The 20,601-nt window shown below is 41.7% G+C and overlaps 1 protein-coding gene and 1 pseudogene across 1 annotated transcript; one reads left to right on the plus strand and one right to left on the minus strand.

Moving 5' to 3' along the window:
• On the minus strand, nucleotides 708-11,412 carry LOC8074967 (annotated as a pseudogene).
• On the plus strand, nucleotides 12,167-20,434 carry LOC8074969 (condensin complex subunit 2). Its single transcript, XM_002455689.2, has 13 exons — nucleotides 12,167-12,559; nucleotides 12,651-12,752; nucleotides 12,876-12,993; nucleotides 13,658-13,728; nucleotides 13,807-13,867; nucleotides 13,947-14,147; nucleotides 14,237-14,526; nucleotides 14,742-14,892; nucleotides 14,970-15,223; nucleotides 15,330-15,360; nucleotides 16,304-16,443; nucleotides 18,192-18,302; nucleotides 19,963-20,434. Exons 1-13 carry the CDS (start codon nucleotides 12,275-12,277, stop codon nucleotides 20,173-20,175), a joined length of 2,028 nt encoding a protein of 675 aa, XP_002455734.1. The 5' UTR covers nucleotides 12,167-12,274; the 3' UTR covers nucleotides 20,176-20,434.

Here is a 20,601-nt window from a genome sequence, read left to right on the forward strand (position 1 = left end):
TGGACCCAGCTAAACGGGTGCATAAAAACCTAGGTCAAGCTGCGCAGAAAAGTTTGGGTCATGATATTGTATAAAAAATTAGTCGATGGATGAATTAAAACCAATTCGTTACCGTATAAAAACCTTTCTGTGAGCTGGACGTTCCAACTAACTATAGCAGACACAGGCTGACATGCACTGACACAAACTGACACATGCATGCTTCCATTCTATTCTCTTCTATTTTTTATGATAATTTCTCAATGAAGCTTCTGATTTTAAAATGGTTTTCACCATTGAACTTCTGATATTTTTGTGCACGATTCAAGATCCACTTTGAATATTTTTTTTTGAAAAAGATAAAATTCATAAATTCAAAATTTGAATCTTGGCACGTGATTGATGATTAGATGCATAGAATCAAATAGTCAACATGCATAGAAAAGTTTTTGGTGCCGACGTTGCATAAAATTTAGTGGTTTGATGAATAAGGATAATTTCATTGCTGCATAAAAACCATCCCTTCTACATATTATTGATTCAAAAAATCATGACTGCACCCAACCATACCTTGCTTTCCAAAGGGGATGCATAAATAATATAGGAAACAATATATAGAAACACACAAACCCTTCTCTACTGGTGGAGGGGCCTATTGTAACCACAACTAAAGCAGCCCATACCCACAACATGCTTTCCAACATGGGATATTTATTTAACACACAATGCATAGAAACCAAGTCAACAATATATTGGAATCCAACTGAGGTTACATAGAAATAAATAGTTTTGCTCATCTCATCCAAGCATATAAACACAATGTTGGGAAACTAGCTTTTTACATTAACCAATCAACTATATTAAGATGACACTGCGCCACCACCGCAAGCCAAGGAAGTCGTGGACGTCACAAGCCATGTCCTATGCCTGAGCCACCATTGACATCTCACGCCAAATGGAGAGGAATCTTTCCAACCATGCTATATCACAACAAAGGCAAAGAAAAATATTTTAGCAGGTGCAGAAACTTAACAACAGCAAAAAGAAAGGCATGGAAACATGTAGTGCGCGGGAAAACCTTACAGCGACAAAAAAGGCACGTAAACATGTTTTTGTGAGCGTAGAAACCTATTATGGTCGTAACCAAACCTTGCATCTAGCTTGGTAATTAATAGAGAAACAATGCATAGAACCTGATACAACCCTCCTTAGTGGGAGATTATTTTATCCAAAACCGTGGCAGCCCCATCCCAAAACATTATTCTCAGATACGTACAATTAATAGAGAGATAGTGCATAGTAGAACACAAAATGCCCTTCCTTCTCGGGGATTATTGTACCAGAATCATGGTGGCTCTAACCAAACAATGCATAGAAAGTTGTATAGAATTATGTACCAATAATATATAGAATTGTGTAGAAGTTTACAAAAACTATTCCAACAATTTATGTCAAAGTGTTCTAACAATGCATACAAGTGTGCTCCAACAATGTATAATTGTGTAGAAATGCATAGATAACTGCTCCAACAAAATACAAAAATGTGGAATTATTGTACCGGAATCGTGGTGGCCCTAACCCAAACAATGCATAGAAAGTTGTATAGAATTGTGTACCAATAATATATAGAACTGTGTAGAAGTTTACAAATAATTGTTCCAACAATTTATGTCAAAGTATTCTAACAATGCATATGAGTGTGCTCCAACACTGTATAATTGTGTAGAAATGCATAGATAACTGCTCCAACAAAATATAGAAATGTGGGATTATTGTACTGGAATTGTGGTGGCCCTAATCCAAACAATGCATAGAAAGTTGTATAGAATTGTGTACCAGTAATATATAGAATTATGTAGAAGTTTACAAAATTATGTCAAAGTGTTCTAACAATGCATACAAAGTGTGCTCCAACAATGTATAATTGTGTAGAAATACATAGATAACTGCTCCAACAAAATATAGAAATGTCCTCAAAAAAATACATCCTCGATCATGTCATGGAAGCCGCTAGTGATCCGAGTATAAGCAAGTACTCACCATTGTTGGATCTTCATCATCTCCTTAGGGCAAAAAATGCAGAAATAAAATTAAGATGGCTTTGGTATCCGCCATAATTGTTAAAACATTCATAGAAACCCTAAGCAAGTCGTCAGCACAAACATCATAAACAAGCAGTGGCATAAAAAGCAATGATAACAGTAAGAAAGTATGCGAGCAGCGCACAAGCATGAGTTCTTATGGACTGCTCCATGCCTAGGAGCAGCAAGCACACTTAACGATTAAATTGAGCCTATAATTGAGTACGTAGAAATTTATAAAAAAACAAAAAAAGGAACAGAAGCTTGCAATTGGTGACACCTGAATGCTTCTAAACTGCATGGAAACCTTGTCGTTAGATTACCAAACTCACACCTGCATCTTTCTGCCTAAAATTGCCTGTATAGAAACCTTGCCGCTAGATTATTGAAGCCGCCTACGGCCTACCAGCATAAAAAACTGAGTAGCTACCTATCTAAATACTAAGATTTTAATTTCTATGCACCCAAAAAATAAAAAGATTTCATTTTGGAGGACGTAGTACCAAATTGTTCTAGTAAAAAAATATTTTTATATAGCAAAAAATATAATTTATGTTCATAAAAAATCTGACTATTCCTCTTTCCTGCTGGCAGCACCCACACATCCTTGGTGCTGCGAACAACATCCTTGCAACCCATATCTAAGCAATTGAATCAAAGAAAGCATACACCAGGTAAAATCAGAGAAAATTGAAGATGTAGTACCAACTTTGATATGCATAGAAACTCACTAATGTTAGAACAGAAACTCACTTTTATATGCGTAGAAACTCAATTTGAGCCTGCACTTAGGGGCGTAACATGTACAGTCCACTATTAGAGATTTTTGTATGTATGCATAGAACATGCCTAGCATGTTCCCCTTAATTAAATCATGAGTGGATGCATATAAAATATAGTAAGTAAAAATCAAACATTTCCCTCAAGTATAATGAACAACTTATATATAAAAAAACTCGACCAGGGGAGAGACGTCCCCCTAAAATATGCTCTGTTAATGTATAAAATTGTATTTCAACAATGTATAAAAATTTGTTGGTGCTGTTGAAGCAAAAACAATTTCTACTGCAGCTCATACAACTCATACTCTTCAGGCTGCTTCTCCCACTATGTACCAATAATCAAACATGATGAGCATCATTCCTCACCTTACTCTCTCTATTGTAATAGTACCTAAAACCTTCAGGGGACATATGCTCTGTCCAATTATAGGTTAAAGAAACTGCAGTGAACCAACCTAGTATGGAGTTGCATTAATGTTTATCGGAATAATGGCACCCGGAGCACCAGGGTTAGTGGATTGCAATCAATCCCTATGTTCCAAATCTGAAAAAAAAATACAAGCAATCAAAATTCATAATGTCAAGACAGGATCTGAATATTTTAATTACATAAAAATTTACACAAATGCATTGCAATTCACACATAAATTTGCATACATGAGAAAAGATTTTGAATTTGGGATTTACAAAGAAGGCACATACTCGCTCTCTAATTCTGGAAACAAGAAGCATGCACAGTGGGATACTACTCGCTGTGACTCTCGCTCGGACTTCAGGAGCTCGATCATCGTATCCTGCCAAGGAGCCAAGCGGGCCATAGAAAAAGCACTGGCCATGTCTGAAGCAAAGCTACCACCGAGCAATATGGCGACCATGCCCAGTGTCGCGGCGGCTGACGACGTCCATGGACCATCCAGAGGCGGCGATGGACACATTAAAATCTGTTGGATCTTGACAGAGGTATGAAGGGACTGAGCAAGGGAGGAGAAAAGGCACACCTTATCGATCTGCTCGCTCCCTCATCCCACTCGAAGCTCCTGGTGAGGGAAGCAAAGTCTGCGCCGTGCGCGGGGCTGGCCGTGACGACACCGGAAGCTGCGTAGAAACATGTTTTAGCATGCGCAAAAAAATGGTAACAAAGGCATAGAAATATATTTTTAACAGCATGTAAACATGTTTTAGGATGCATAAAAACATATTTCCTACATGAGCTGAAAGTGCAACTTATAGAGAAATAATAGCCAGAAAATCCTTGTCCCTCCATGCAAGTCAGAGCATAAGGAATCGGTTGATTAGAAAATAGAATCTGTATAGACTAATGTATACCATAGAAAGGGAGCAAGCATCGAATGTGAGCTGCACGTATATAAATTAAGTACTGCAAGTATATAAATCAAAATTGAAAGTATGAGATAAGCTAGTTTCAGCCAATGTCTACAGTGACAATTGTCTTGTCGTTGTCGCACATTATGGTTACCCAAATTAGAATGCATAAATACCAAGAGTAATTATTTATGCATATTAATCAACAAATAAATTGGACACTGCATAGAACCTAAAACCCAAACAATGCATAGAACAATCAATCAACATTGGAGGAACCCTATACAGCTAGTCCAGCCCGATACATGAAAAAAATACATTATACACAAGCAATGGAGATGAATTATGCATGGACCATGAACCTGGAACTGTAAGTATATAAATCAAAATCCAACACATGGTACAGGACAGCTAGTTCAGCCAATGTTGTTGCAGTGACTCTTGTTTAGCTGTAAATCATAGTTACCCAAAATAGAATGCATAAAAATAAGAGCAAAAATGCATGAAAAAGAAGTCCAACTCCATCACATGGACTTCAGTTTCCAGTGTCCCTCTTCTTCCTCTCGATATAAATACTCATCCAAACAAAAAGAAAAGAAAAAAATTGGTCCGCTCATACTTTAATCTCTTTAAACTTAATAAGCATAAGAAGAAAGTCACACGCAACGAAACTATGAGTTAAAAAAAAATCCAAAAGTGTTCTATGCAAAGACGTATGCTTGCATATAATTTGACATATTTATAAAAATAACCAGCTATTTCAAACAGCCTGTGGTTATATGGTTATATGCCTGGTAACATGTTCAGTCTATCAGTGGGTTTGCATGTGCAAAACTGCAAACCATCAAGTTAGCCACGAGTAACCAATTAGCATTTCTCTCTCTTCTGTTTACCTCGTAACAATCTGCACAAAGAAGTCATACGGAGAAACTAATAACATCCATCACACATGAAGCATAGAAATTAACATGGAGCAGACAAACATCGATCATACCCATCGCCTGGGAAGGAGCACCGCTTGAGCCCGCAACAGCACGTCGTGGGCCTCGGACCGCCAACTCGTCGGCTTCTTCTCCGTCTTCTCTGGCCACATCGCACCTCCTCGTACGCCCATTAATTGTAGAAAATCCACATGGAGGAACATAAAAAGAAATCAACAATGCGTAGAAAATCAATTTCACTAAACAATTAACAATGCATAGAAATTAATATGAGAGAGCATACAAGAAATTAACATGTGTAACAACAATCAAAATTTCATAGTCAAAGACTAGACCTAATTGTGTAAAAACCTAACTCATGAAGCATAGAATATATGGGGAGTGTGGGGGAGCTGCAGCAGCAGCACGTATAGAAACCTAACTCGTATTCCTGATAGTCTATTTTCTGCAAAACTGCTATAAATATGGAAACAAATCATTCCTATATGTGCAAATCAAATAGACATTGCAAGCATATATTGAACCATCGACTAAATGGAATGGAAACAAATTCGATATCTCATTAAAAAAATTAAGCAAGTTCATCAACTAATCACAAGGATGGAAGGACCTATGCAGACTGGCTCAACCGAAGCCACACAAATGTAAGCAGCACACAAATGCACTCACCATGGTGTTAGCCCATGAGTCGTAGAGAAACCCCATCATAATTGGCTATCCTGTACACCGCTGGCAGCCCGCTGCACAAAAGACACATAGCAGCCCACCACCATTTCATCAAAAGACTGGAAGGCACAAACATGAATCACATTGGAGAGTCATAGAGCCCTCGCTCACCTGGACCTAGCACCAATGATGGATAACGGTTGGGCGGCTGCTGCATTGGGAGGACAGGACTGATGTTTGGACAATGGGAGCACGTGGAGGGCGGCCCCGTGCGCACCAGCACCATGACCATGGACTGCACGTCACCAACTGCTACCACTGCTTTGCACCAGCAGCGCCGCGGACTGCATCATGCAGTGGACCGCCACTGGAATGGATCTTAGTGTGTAAAAATTTAACTCATTAAGCATAGAACCTTCGAAGCATAAAAATCCAAAAATCAATTGCATAAAAACCTAATTCATTAAGCATAGAAGCCACAGTTGTTGCTGTTAAGTCATCATGTGAGAGAATCAGGCTTAACAAATGGTTATCTCAGGACAAGATGGCTTACCAAATCAGAAAACTAAAAAAATATGGTAAATCAAAACATATGCGTACCAACTTTTAAACCTGAAACTGCTTCAAGAAGGGATCATGGCCTCCCGGGTGGCAGGACAGCGGCTCAGTTCGCCGTGACGAGATCCTTGTAGTATCTGATGGCCTCCCGGGTGTCTTCGTACCCCGCGGCGACGTCCAAGAACGCCATCACCCTCTGCAGCTCCTGATCGTTGTCATCATCCACGAACGGTGCCACCGGGACGGCGTTCTCCGGCTGCAGAGCGTACGCATTGGGATTGTCGTCGACGATGACAGCGCGGTCCAGCGCCCGGCCGGTGGCGGCGAGATCCTTGACGAGCCTGCCGTCATCGGCGTCGCGGCAGGCACCGCGGTAGAGGCGGTGCGCGAACACCTCCCTGTCAGGGTCCAGGCGGTCGAGCACGAGGGAGGCATACTCCTGGAGCCCCGCAGTGAAGACGACGACCTCGAAGATCTCGGCCGCCGCGCAGAGGAACGCCTCCACGCCCGGGCGCTTGACGACATAGAAGGTGACCGCGTGGCCACCGATGACGGGCGCACGGTGAAGTCGAACCGCGACGGCAGTGGGTCCGTCTGGGAGTGGATGAGCGTCTCGTCCACATCCAGGAACAGCGTCCGCCTCTCCGGTGACGGCGACGGTGGGAGTGCCGCGGACTGCGCGCGGAACGCGGGGTTCTGCGAAGGCAGCGGCGGCGGCGGAGGAGGAGGGGGAGTCGAGGAGGAGCGGAGGTGCTGGAACCCCGGGAGAGAGCACCGTCGGGGCCTCGGGGGAGGGAGTGGTCGGGCATCGGATGAGAGAGATGGGGATTTTTTTGACGAGAGAGAGAGGCCCCGTGTACCTCATTTCAAAACGGAAGGTTGGGTGGGTCCTACTCGATTGGTCTGGCTGGGCCTGCTGGTTTGATGCAACCAGGTAACTGCACGTTGGACTAGGGCTTCCTATATTTATTGGAAGTCCTAAGCTCTAAATAGTATTTTATATATATATATATATATATATATATAACTATTACTCTGTAGCTGGCTAAAAAAACTTATTTTGTAGCCACTTTGAGTTACGATAATTACTATATTAATTTATAAGATTATAGTAACTCTTTACTAAGTGGTTTATTATAACATTACGGTAAATATCACCATGTGTTATAGTAACCCAACTATTGTAAATATGTATACATACTAGGTAGCGTGCCCGTGCGTTGCTACGGGATAAGCAAACTTTTATGCTAAAAATATACGGATCACATGATAAGATAACAATACTATGAAAAATAAATATCAACATTAAAGTGACATTTAACCCAAAAACCAAAGTTTATGCCCATGCGTTGCTACAAGAACGTAACTTATTAACAGGTTAGCGAGATCTTCCTCCTGCTTAACTTTAGAACTCCATGTCCTGCTTCCGAATACTTGCTGACTGATGTAGATCGTGTAGTACAGGCAATTTTCTATAACTTCCATGTGAGATGATTAACTCTCAGTTCAGAATGAACCAATTTTAACAGCGTAAATGGAAAGCCAGCAAAAGCAAGCCAAAAGCCCAAAATGAGATTGGTTGTACTTAAGGCCCATGTCCTAGTTGGTGTGGTTTGAACTGCCTAAACTCTGGAGCAATGATAAAAGTACACAAAAAAACTAAAACCAGGTTTAACTACATTTGCCAATGGACTATTTGGTGAATTCACTGGATTTTGGGGAAAACACTGGTTGAAAGCTAACATTGGAGTCTAGAGGGAAAGATGGACAAAAACTAACACTCAAGGCACTAAATTTCATAAAACCATTATATGCCATTGATCAAGTCAAAGAGAAAGATATGGTCAAGCACTGAATTTACAGTTCATGTCTGAAAAGCCAAAAATGAGAAGCAAAGGATAGATTAACTCAAATCTATTTTTCTGACACACTAAAACCCAGTGTTTGGTATGTTATTAGTTTGTTAGTGTGTGCTCTACTGCAAAACTGTAATAAAAATGTAATTAAAACATTAGATCTTCAGTTGTGTCCATTAAGCTTACCAAAACGAGCTTGTCGCCTTTAACTCACTCTTTCTACAGTCACACCCTTCTAAAATGACATAACACAAAGAAAAAATATGCTACTTGAATCAAGTGAATAGTAACAGTTTTCCTTAATATAGCCATTGTTTCCAAGGCAGAAGACTCAGAATGAAGAGAATAAAATAAAGCTAGGATATAACTTAAACATATGACCGACAATTTGTTTTCTGCAGAGATCCTACCATTAACTGAAAATAGGCAGCCAACTAACAATTTGTGTTCCTAGCCATACCATCAGCCTAACCATCACAGATCACCCTGAATGTGTGTATGCAAAGAAACTGATTTAGCAAGTGGAGGTACCTACTCCACGGAGAGCAGGACTGCAGCGATGGCAAGGCAGACTGCAAGCAACACCTTGATAGTCTTTATGTATTGAACAGACTAATAGAATTCAGAGTATGGGCTGCGTAGTGAGAAAAATAGTTGGTGTTTGGACAGGAAGACTGAGTGCCATGGAAAGAATGAATTATGTACATGCAAGTTTTGATGATGAAAAGCATCATCATCAAGTTTTGCTAATTTTGACTGCTCCTAGTTGGTTATATCAAACTATTTTCCTAATTTGACACCAAACAGAAGGAACATCATAACAAACCAAACATGAGACGATGTAGCAAGCAAGTAGGGTTGGAATTGAGGAGGAAAACAACTCACTCCAAATTGAGTAGGAAACTTATAGTCACCTGACAACAACACAAGAGCAGCCTAGAACCTTCCTCGGCTAGCCCTCATATGCTCGTCTTGTGCTTGTAGCTAGTGTCCTCCCTGCATAACAAAGCAAAACGAAACAAAGCAGACATTATTCCTAGATATAAAGGAACTCAGCTTAAAAAAATCAAACCGACAATAAAGTTACATATTTTTTTTTTCACTTTGGTAACGTCCCAAGTGGGCAGCTGTGAAATTATGATCATAAGAGGAAAATCATAGTATATACATCACTGAGATTATTTCACCGGTTCATGCATGAGTGATAGTAAGGCAGGACATATTCAATTGCCTATCCATGAGTGGTACTGGTAGGAACATGACGCTAATTCATCTATGTAATTTAAAGTGGCTACTTATGCATGACTTTGATGTTGTCCAAGAGTACTGTTCTATAATATTTATATAATTGCAGCATATAACTAATTGGTTCTTTTACCATCTGGCCCAACTGTCAGTAACTACCAAAAATAAAATACATTAAGACGAAAAAAGTTGCCCTCAATTAGTATGGAACAAGGATGATGTGTTAAACTCAATGCAACCTTCTTTCAGAACCATTTAAAAGCTTACTGAAAACAAAAAAAAATCTTGCTAGCTGTATTCCCAAACAAATCTCGTGCTGAGAACAATCCAGACAGTAAAAGAAAACAAAAAAGAAAAGCTAATACACTGTCAAGCAGAGCATGAGGTTTTCAATTAATAATAAGGAAGCAAAAAGATTCCATAAGAACATGGACTTCAAGAATGCCACCAGAACAAATATGTTGCGAACATAATTCATAACTTATGAGAATATTACCTACTGCAGTCTAATTCGAGAGTATCCAGCCTAATGAGGTTGCCTCAACTCTAACTGAATCGTTTAACCTTGTCAAATGAGACTTTACATTGTTTTGCTTCAATTATGAAATTCTCCTGCTGTGGTTGTGCCAATGCTTCCTTACGGGCATAATGTTGTGATGTCATAGAAGGAATTGTTTGAAAAGGGCATTGAGCAATTTGTTTCAAGCATGGCATATAAGAACTGAAGAGTATCACTTTTATATTCTCGAATCTCACACAGGATGTCAATGCTTTGGTTCACTTTTTAAAGACAAATGTTTATATATGAGCAAATCATGGCGCGTTAGTAAAAGACCTCTACAATCCAATAAATTAGATTGGTTCATATTCTTATCGCTTTTATCAGAGAAAAAATAATAATAAAGGATTAGGAAAATGCTGCTAACCTACATCTGGGCCAAATTAGAATAGAACACACAATTTCTGCAGTACTGATTATCGTCAGTTTTAGAACTCAAAATTAACAATCCAAGATGCAGAAGGATACCAAAGCTTGTTACGACAAAAAGAACACAAAAATTAGCAATCCTAGATGTAGGAACGCACAAAGCTTCGTCCGAGGCAACCATGTCTGCATCCAAACCTTCGATATTGCAACAGGGAGCAAGATGGGTAAGAATCAACATTGAGAGACATCAACGCCCGCCACCTTCCACGCTCCACCATGGCCGCCGCTCACGCCAGCCGCCGCGGCGCCCGTTGATGTTCGACGGTCCCGAGGCAGCGGCGGTCCTCGCGCTGCCGCTGCCGCCGCCGGCTCCGCCCCTCCTTCCTCCGGAGCCCCCGCCTCCGCCTCCGCCACTCTTTCTTCCAAAGCTAGCACCGCCTCTGCCTCTTGCCCCGCCGCGGCCGCTTCGGCAGGAAGCGCCCTGGAAGTGCGCGGCCACGCAGAGCAGCGCCAGCGTGCATAGCGCCCTCGTCCCGCGTCTCATGGTCATGGCCTCCCGCCCACCGAGGCACCAGGCTTGCACGGGCGGCAACCAGCGGTGGAGGCGCGCTACGACGATGCTGGTCTCCGGCTTTGGGTGGTCGCAGGCGACGCCGGCACATTGCGATGCTGCGTGTCTGCGGGGGACGCGAGGAGTGTGGGTCTGCGGGATTGCAAGCGAGATTTGCTCCTTCCTTTTTTGCAAGTGAGGGGCGTAGGCATCAAAGGTGGGGAGATTCTAGGAGGATAGGAGGCAGGACGAAGTTAATTGTTGCACCAATGGTGGAGAGATCGTAGAAGATTATCGTAAATTAGTATCGTAAGTGGAGGTGGATATATATATATACACGTACGTACCGGAGAGGCCACACGTATGGCTGCAACACAGCCAGCAAGGCCACATGCCCGACAGGCGCAGCAGGCCTGCCACCAGGCAGGCGTGCATCCACGCGGGCCACCTGGGGATGCCCTGCTGTACGAGATGACGAGAAGTTCGAGCACTCCACAGCCCATCACCGAGGGACAACAGTCCACCAGAGATACGATTTTTGTCCCGGGCCTTGTTTAAGTTCACACAAATCCAAAAAATTTTCAAGATTTCCCGTTACATCGAATCTTGCGGCACATGTATGAAGCATTAAATATAGACGAAAATAAAAACTAATTACACAGTTTGTCTGTAAATCGCGAGACGAATCTTTTAATCCTAGTTAGTTTATGATTGAAAAATATTTATCAAATAAAAACGAAAGTGCTACGGTAGCAAAATCCGAAATTTTTCCAGAACTAAACAAGGCCTGGTTCGTTTAAGGCCTTGTTTACTTCGAAAATTTTTTCAAGATTCTCCGTCACATTGAATCTTCGGTCGCATGTATGGAACATTAAATATAGACGAAAATAAAAACTAACTGCACAGTTTAACTGATTGGACCCACCCCATCTCTTTTGAGCATAGTTAGTCCGTTATTGGACAATGTTTGTCAAATAAAAATAAAATGCTACTGTAGCCAAAAACAAAATGCCTAAGACACGACTTCTATCTCGGTTCGTTAAACATCGCGCGCGCGGGAGAGCAGACGAAAAAATTTCGACCAGGTATAGAAAATCATAGAACAAAACCTATAATTTTCTTTTTTGGACGAAACATTTCTAGAGCTGTTTTTGACCTCAAGCTGCACTGCTGACCTGTAGCAAACAGGCCCGTCAGCACCCGAGTCCCGCTCCCGCACCCGCACCCGATCTTTTTCCCCTAAAATTTGAAATCACGACTGGGAGGGAGCCAGAACGACGCTCCAAAATTTTCCCCACCCAACCACTCGACTCCTGTCCCGTTCCGCTCAGCCGCCGCCGCCGCCGTCGCCGTCGACCGCACGAGATGCCACCGGCCGAGGACGCCCCACCGCAGACCCCGCCTCCCGCGCGCGGGACGGCGGCCGGATCGCGGGTGCTGCTGCAGTCGCCGCCTCCGGCGTTCCCGCTCGGCTCCAACGACGACCAGCAAGAGCGCGCCCGCGCCCGCGCCGCGGCGCGTGCCGCCTCCGTCCGCCGCCGATCCCTCGCCGCCTCCATCGCGCCCTCCAAGGATCCGCGCCACGACCTCCTCAACCGCGAGCAGGTCATGGACCTCTTCCAAAACTGTATCAAGCTCGCATCCGAGAACGTAGGTGCCTAGCCCGCCTCCCAAACCTAGCCCGCTCCCTTCCTCTCGCTAAGCTTGTTCGTTCCTTTCTTTTGCGGGGAAATTTTGGCAGAAAATTAACCAGAAGAACACGTGGGAGCTGGGCCTAATCGACCATCTGAGCGAGATCATCCAAGCGGGGGCGGACGAGGACGAGGAGACCAACTTTCAGAAGGTACCGACCTGTAAAGATATTCCATTTTCTCCTCCCTTTGATATTCTTACTAATCTGTCTAAAACGAGATTCGTCCACTGTATTTCAATTTGTTGGCAATAATGTGGTACTTTTACGGACCAGGCAAGCTGCACACTGGAGGCGGGGGTCAAGATCTATTCACTTCGTGTGGATTCGGTGCACTCTGAAGCTTACAAGGTGCTTGGCGGGATCAACCGTGCCGGAAGGGGTGAAGAGGCTGGTGAGGATCCACTGGAACTTTAATGGATTCTGATCTGTACCACTTTAAGTGCAGTTTTAGTTCTTTAGGGCTGTATCCAGTGCAAATTACATGCTTATGCTGTAACTACTCGAGTTAAAAATTCAAAAATATTGTTGAGTTTCACTAAACTGCTCTTATGCTATTATGGTCTTCTAATTTGGTGATTGCTGAAAAAGATTTGGAGAAAGGAAAAAAAAACAAAACCTGCACATTTTTGCTTCTTTAACTTAGTCTGCATCCAGTGCAATTGGTCTGTGCTGAGTATCACTAAACTTTGAGTTAAAAAACTCTAAAGTGAGTTGCATGCAGTATGGTTTTATGAGTTAATGAAACGGTCAATGTTCTAACTTGATTGGAAGATTATATATGTTTAAAGACCTTTTCATTGTTGCCCACGTTAGAACTGTCCTGTTTTCTGCTATTCCTTTGGTGAAATTGCTCAACTTACATTGATATGTTACACAGCTTTACACAACCTGTGCACTCACAGATTATGAACCTTCTGCTAAAGACTATTAATGAAATTGGAGCATTTGCTCTTTTCTTACAGTTTTTGTGCTTAAAATTGTTTTGCACTCCTGTTTACTTTATTAATATAATGCTGTTTCATGATGATGTTCTGAGTTGGTTGTTGCCATTAAAGATTTGGATGAAGGCAGCAATGTTGCACCTGCACAGGATGAAGGCATCAACAAAAAGGATGCTGATAGGAGGGTACATCATTTTGAATGGAGTGCTTATTTCTTCACTTCCATTCTGCTTCATTATGTTAATGCCTTTTCGTTCGTGCAGATTTCACCTGCTTCAACGTTGGAGTCATCATTTGAGGCTCTCAATGTAAAGAAATTTGATGGTAAGTTTCAAGCTTATTCTCACTATGCTCTTGTTGAAAACTGTTCTACCATGGTGCTGAAATCTGTGCTTACTACTAGTTGCTTTCACGGTGGATCCTCTATACCATCAAACTACTGCTCAGTTTGATGAAGGTGGGGCAAAGGGCCTTTTGTTGTATAACCTTGGAGTTTATGGCAGCTGCCGTGTGCTGTTTGATTCATTTGAAGCTCCAGACAAATGCATCTTAAGTGATATGCAAACTGAGCAGGCTGAGGCAGTTGACCTTTCATTTGCTAAAGGTAATATCATTAGTCTGTTACTTGCTTCTCTTTATGATCTTTGCATCTTGCTTTCAATGGGGTGTCAGTTAAGTTTCTACCTTGGACAGAGCAAATTGAGGAAATGGTCACTGAAATGCGTCTATGTAATGATATTTCTCCAACCCTAAGGGATATTGTTGCACAATTTGATGAAGAAAACCAAAGGCCATCACATAGGTTATCTCCTGGGCAAATGCCAGTAATGGAAGATCCGATGGATGATGATAATGAAGCAGACGATAATGATAGCATACTACCTGATTCTGGAACTTGGGATTTTGGTGGTTGCCATGACCATGAGGATGCATATAATGAAAACTGCAACCCAATGGATTCCATCTCAACAAACTACCAAGAGGTATTTTCCTGCAGACTAGGTAAAATGTGGCAAAAATAGTCATGGAAGTACTAGTTAATTGTAGAACATATTCATATATTTCCAAAATACTTGTGTCCACTAAATATGTTGCTACAATTTGATGCTTACTACAGATTCTCTGTTTGCCATCCATCTAAATATGTTGAGATTGAATTGCTGGTCAAAACTTATTTTACCAATATGTCCATATGCAGGAATTCAATGAATACACTGTTGAAATTCCTCAGGGTACTATTGTAGATGAAAGGCTTGACAAAATTGCAGATCTTTTATTACTTGGCATGGGCTCTTCAAAAGCAAATGCTTGGGCAGGACCTGAGCACTGGAAATATCGGAAAGCTAAAGGTACTGTCTTCATACGTAGTCCTCTTGGGTTTTTATCAAGGTAGCATCGTTTAATGTTTGAGCTTGCATTTATCTAGATTTGGAAGCTGTCCCAACTTCATCTGGTGATTCAGAAATAACAAATAAGATGAAGAAAAGATACAAGGATAAACCTGACATTGATTTCACAAAAGCATTGGACAATGAGCATCCAAATATCTTTTCACCTCCCAAAAATCCAAAGTCATTAGTATTGCCTGTAAATAGGGCTATGTGCAGCAATAAACTTCCAGAAGATTGCCATTACAGGCCTGAAAGCCTTGTGAAATTATTTCTTCTTCCAGATGTTTTGGTAATGTTTACTTCTCTTGATTTTTTTCCTTCTCAATGATCTGTAGTACCTTTTGAGAGACAATGACCTATAATTTGTAATAACTGTTGGAACTCTTTTTTTGTAGTGTCTTGCTAAGAGAAGAAGAAAATCACTTGGTAAGTTTCACAAAATTAGATATAAGTGACGGAATTTGCTTGTTAATTTTATCAGTATACATGCTATTAAAAATCTGCCATATATAATCAAGAAGCCTTGAAGCAATCTTGAATCTGGGAAACCATTATTTAGCAAAGGTGTGCCCAGCCTCATTTGTTTTTGTTGTTTGCTGGGGGTGGTGCGGTGGGGGTTGTCAATTTCTGGATCCTGAATATGCAAGCAAGTTGATAATTGACACTATATGGAGAAACAAAACTTTGCAGTTTATTCTACTTACATGTTACTCCCTCCATCCTTATAAGGTGTCATTTGACTTGGTGCGGTCTTTGATATCACACTTTGACTGTTAATTTCACTTATAAATTAATATACTCCCTTCATTCAAAATTATAAGACATTTTGGCTTTTCTAGATACATTGCTTTTACCATGTATCTAGACATAGTGTATATCTATCTAGAAAAGTCGAAACGTCTTATAATTTGAAATGGAAGGGGTAGTAAAATTTATGGAAACAAAAGTTTGAGCATTAGAAAGTATTTCTAAATACAAATATGATATAACCACTTTTGTAGTACAAACTATTCATACGATTGGATTTTTGTCAAAGATAACAATGTTTGCATTTTGGAATCTGTGCATAACTTATATCTCGGTGCGGAGAAAGTAGGTAGCATCCCAGTGAGCTGTTACTTTTTTGAACCAATGTAGTATGTTCATTCCAAATTGCAAGTCGTTCTAACTTTTCTAGATGTATCTAGACATCTAGGTGTAGTTGCACAACAAAAGCTTATTTTTTAAGATTTTTCATTCATCTGTTACAGTTCAACCATGTGAGTGCTGAGTGCTGACATTTGTATTTTAAAATCTTCTATTGCCAATTTCTGCATTGCATTATTTTCCTGATAAATACTGTTTCTATGTAATACATTTCTTGTTGTAGACGCTCCAGTGGATAATGATGATGACTTTATCCCATCTGAACCTTGGGAAGACGACAACTTTTGCACTGATCATGTTGATGAAGGACATGTGTGTAGTGATGTAGAAGAGCCTGTAAATCTTATCAATAAACCGAGACAGGTGAGTTCTTTGTTCTATTTGTTTCCTTTTAAGATATCTGTTTCCCCTTGGGAACTTGTTTATTTGACAATTACATGGTGTTTTGTTTTGCTATTTTTCTGTATGGCACTTTACCCCTCCATGAATTGGTCAAAGGCAATAGAAAAAATAACACAAATATCTCCATGAATTGGCACTTTACTTGGGTCTTGAGGTCTCCCCCTACATTCTGAGCCCTCAAAATTTTACATCAACTCCAGCAATAGCACCTACATCATTGCCCTCCAATTCATGGGACCCACCAAGCCACCAGTCATTGGGTATAGTGTTTTTTTCTTCTCCCTCCCTCGTCCGCTAGAAGAGCCCGCATTAGCGGAGGAGGCCGAGGCAAGGGGAGTGGCACTGGGAGGAGGCCACGCACCATGGGGTCCACACTAGGGGAGCAAGCGGCATGGGGAGGTTGACATGCTGGAGGGGAGCAACTGCGCTGTGCCAGGGAGGAGGTAGCCATGTCGAGAGGAGAGGGAGCCACACCAGGGAGGATGTGTTCGTGCCAGAGGATAGGGTAACCATGCTGGTAGTGAATGCCAGGAAGAGGTAGCTGAGCCAGAATGGAGCTTGTGTTGGAGGGAGGCTGGTGCCAAGGATGCTTTATCTGTGTCGGGGAGCAGGGACCTCGGGACGATTGGAGGCTAGGGTAGAGGGAGGCCACGCTGAATATGAGGCTTGGGGAGGGGTTAGAGTCAGTGTTCGCCTAAACGGCCGTTTAGACCGTTTAAACGCCGTGTAAACGCTACACAATGATACACCGTTTCCGTTTAATCATCTGTTTAGTCCGTTTAATTGACCGTTTAGCCCGTTTAATGGACTGTTTAGCCCGAATAATGGCTAAACGGCAGGTGACCGACTGTTTACCGTTTAGCGTTTAGGAAAACATTGGTTAGAGTGAAGAAAAACATAAATAGGCTATGTTTGGAACCGCTTATATGAAAATCGATAATCTGATCAGGATGATCCAAAAAATTTAAGCATAGAGAATCAAGGTGTTTGGTAATCCTGATCATTGTGGCAATCCTGAGTGTAAAAAGACTTATACCCTTCTTCCTCAAATCCCACCCGTTTCCATCAGTCACCAATGGCTGCCTCCACAGCTTTGTCCTGGGACTGCCCCTCACCACGCTGCTGTCCACGGCTGCCTTGCAGAGAGAAGGGAGGCACGCCGGTGCAGGACTGGGAGTGCCAAACCGAGGGAAGATGGGAGGGAGGGAAGGTCCAGCCGCGCATGGGCGTTTACCGGTGTGGGAGCTAGGAATGGTGGCTCATGGAGCAGTCTGACCGTGCGAGTGAGGGAAGAGGTAATGGCTGGAAATCGGCCCGCAGTGGACGAAACGCGAGGGATTGCTCGCAGCAAAGAGATCTCGAGTAGTTCAAAGGGAGATTGTTACAACTGCTGTGGTGAAAACAATTGAAAAATAATCTGCATGTTTGGTTGGGATTCTTGCTTATTTTGCTCTACACTCCAATTCTGATGGCAGAAGTAAAAGGGCAATTCTGGAGGAGGGTTTTTTTGCCCCTCAAAAAATAGAGTAGGACCTTGGATATGGGCCATACTGGAGTTGCTCTTAGTTGAAGGGCTAATGTTCCTTTTTGATAGAAAAACTACCCTATCAACTTCAAAGCAGCAACTTAATGTTGCATATACGTGGTATATCAATAACTTTGGTTATGACCAAGTTTGAGCTGATGCTTGTTTGTTTCTTGAACCAAAGGTCAACAAGATTGATATACAGTATGACAAGGTATCAAAACAAGTGGATGTTCATGCTTTAAAAGAAGTGCTCTGGAATCACATCCAAGCATCTTCTGAGACTGATTGTCAGGTAAGGCAAATGCTTGTGTTAAATACTGTCATCAATTATTTCGTATACTTGTGTCTTAATCATACATCTGAGAGTAGATGAGCTGTGGCATCCCATAGGAGGACTATATGAAGAAGAGATATTTGAAAATTTTAGTCATTTACAATACAGATGATTACTAAACTCTTAAGTAATATTGTGGTAGCTTATAGTACTGGTCAATGGATAGCACTACAGCATCTAAGCAAAAACAATATGTTGCCAACCGTGCTGGCATAATGATCCATTGTCAAAACGATACAATTACTAATTATTGGCTCTTGTTCCGGAATTGTATTTGAACAAACATTTCATGTTTGTGAAATTTGATTTTTTTAGCATACTGTAAAAGTTGATGCAAACTGTTTACTAATAATAACAAGCAGGTGTATCGATAACAACCTAATGATTATTCTTGATAATTAGGGGAATATTGCACTGTTTTCTTATCCCCACTAATTGCCAGCACTGTCATTAATGGGAACATAAAACATATTTTTAAATAACTCTACTATGTTGCAATAAGCTTCTAAGTGCTGATTCTTCCGCCAAAGGGTGTCTAGCACTCTAGCCTAGTGGTTAGAGCACCTGGGTAGTATCTAGCACTAGCAGGCCTGGCTTCAACTCCCTTTGGGAGCAAATTTAAAGAGGTCTGGAATAAAAAAATATATAGGTTGGGTTTTCCCTGCTGACTTCGATCAAAAAAAGTGCTGATTCTTTTTTTCTAGAATACGCAGGAGGACTGCGTATCATTGCATTAAGATAGAATAAAAGCAGGCTCAGATAGCGAAAACAAACAACCACACCACAACACACATACACCTCCCTCAGGTTTTTACATTTTCAAAAACGCGCCTGTTCACAACCGAAAAAGACGACCAAAACCACGACTACAGGAGCTGCTGCTCTCCACCACGGCTAGCAGGAACCAGACCTCTAAGACTCTTGGCGCCTGCCAACATCCAGTGATCAGCCTCCTCCTGTGCAAGGAGAAGAGCACGATCCAACCTGGGCAGGACACTATTAAACACTATGTCGTTCCTTTCCTTCCAAAGAATCCAAGCCCCTAGCATGACCAGCGAATTAAAGCCTCGCCCAACAACCTTGTTGAAAGTGTTTCTAGCTTGCTGCCACCAATCAAAGAATCCCACCGTACTTGGTTGAGGTGCAACATCTGGTAATCCGAAACGACGGAGTAGCTGGTGCCAAAATTGCCGCGAGAAGACACATGCACAAAGTAGGTGCTGGATAGTTTCATTCTCCTGGTCGCAAGTGCTGATTCTTCCCTTGTATCACTGTGACCAATTTGGCAAATTTGTGAAGTTACTGAAGTGTCCTTGGTTATTTGGCATACAATACAATAAACTAAAGAGATTCAGGAAAAGAAACTTCTCGCATACATAAATCTTTTGAGGCAGCAACATGAGGCCATGGCAGGTGTAATGGTTAAAATTTTGTACTCAACATAGGCCATTCTTAGTTTTTATTGACAATTTCATATCAATAGATTTCAATTATAGCTACTCAGTTTTTAGAGGCAGTTGGCCAGAACCACTCAGTCCAAATAGGCCATTCTTGATTTTTCTTGTTTGTGACGATTATTTATAACAATACAACATTTGATTTGCTCTTTGCCCGGCAGGAAAGAGAGGAAACTGGATCACCGCTGCACCTCTCTCAGGTGTTACATGACCTTCCAAGCAGCAACCCAGATGCTGTAACAACTGATATTTCGCCACACCTGTATTTCATCTGCCTTTTGCATCTGGCAAATGAGCACAGTTTGAAGCTGTGTGACCGCCCCACGTTGGATGAAGTCGACATATACATGCCGACTTCACCGATTGTGAAGTAAACCATGCTGCGGTTCAATGTGTTGTATGTGGTTTTGCCATGGAAGCCACCTGCATTGCATCATGTAATATATATATATATCCTCGCTGCTATTTTATTCATAACTGTCGTACCGGGGATGCTAGGAAAGTCAAGCGGACCCGTACCCAGTAGTAGATTTCCTTAAATGAGGTTTCTCTGATCTGTTGATGCTATTAACTTAAGCTTTTATCTTGTTTATCGATGGACTGAGATAAAATATTTGACAGCCTAGACTAACACATGATTAGCAGTTTCTGCTGATGGTATAGAATTTCTGGCTATTGGGCAGTGATCTCAGTTCATTTGAACGTTGATTACTTCTGAAAATCGCAACATGTCTCCGTTGCTGCTAACGTGACTCGTGACATGCTCACAGCTAACTGGTGAAAGCCTATAAATTAAATGA

Source organism: Sorghum bicolor, chromosome 3 (assembly GCF_000003195.3).
Source record: "Sorghum bicolor cultivar BTx623 chromosome 3, Sorghum_bicolor_NCBIv3, whole genome shotgun sequence".
NCBI lineage: Eukaryota > Viridiplantae > Streptophyta > Magnoliopsida > Poales > Poaceae > Sorghum > Sorghum bicolor.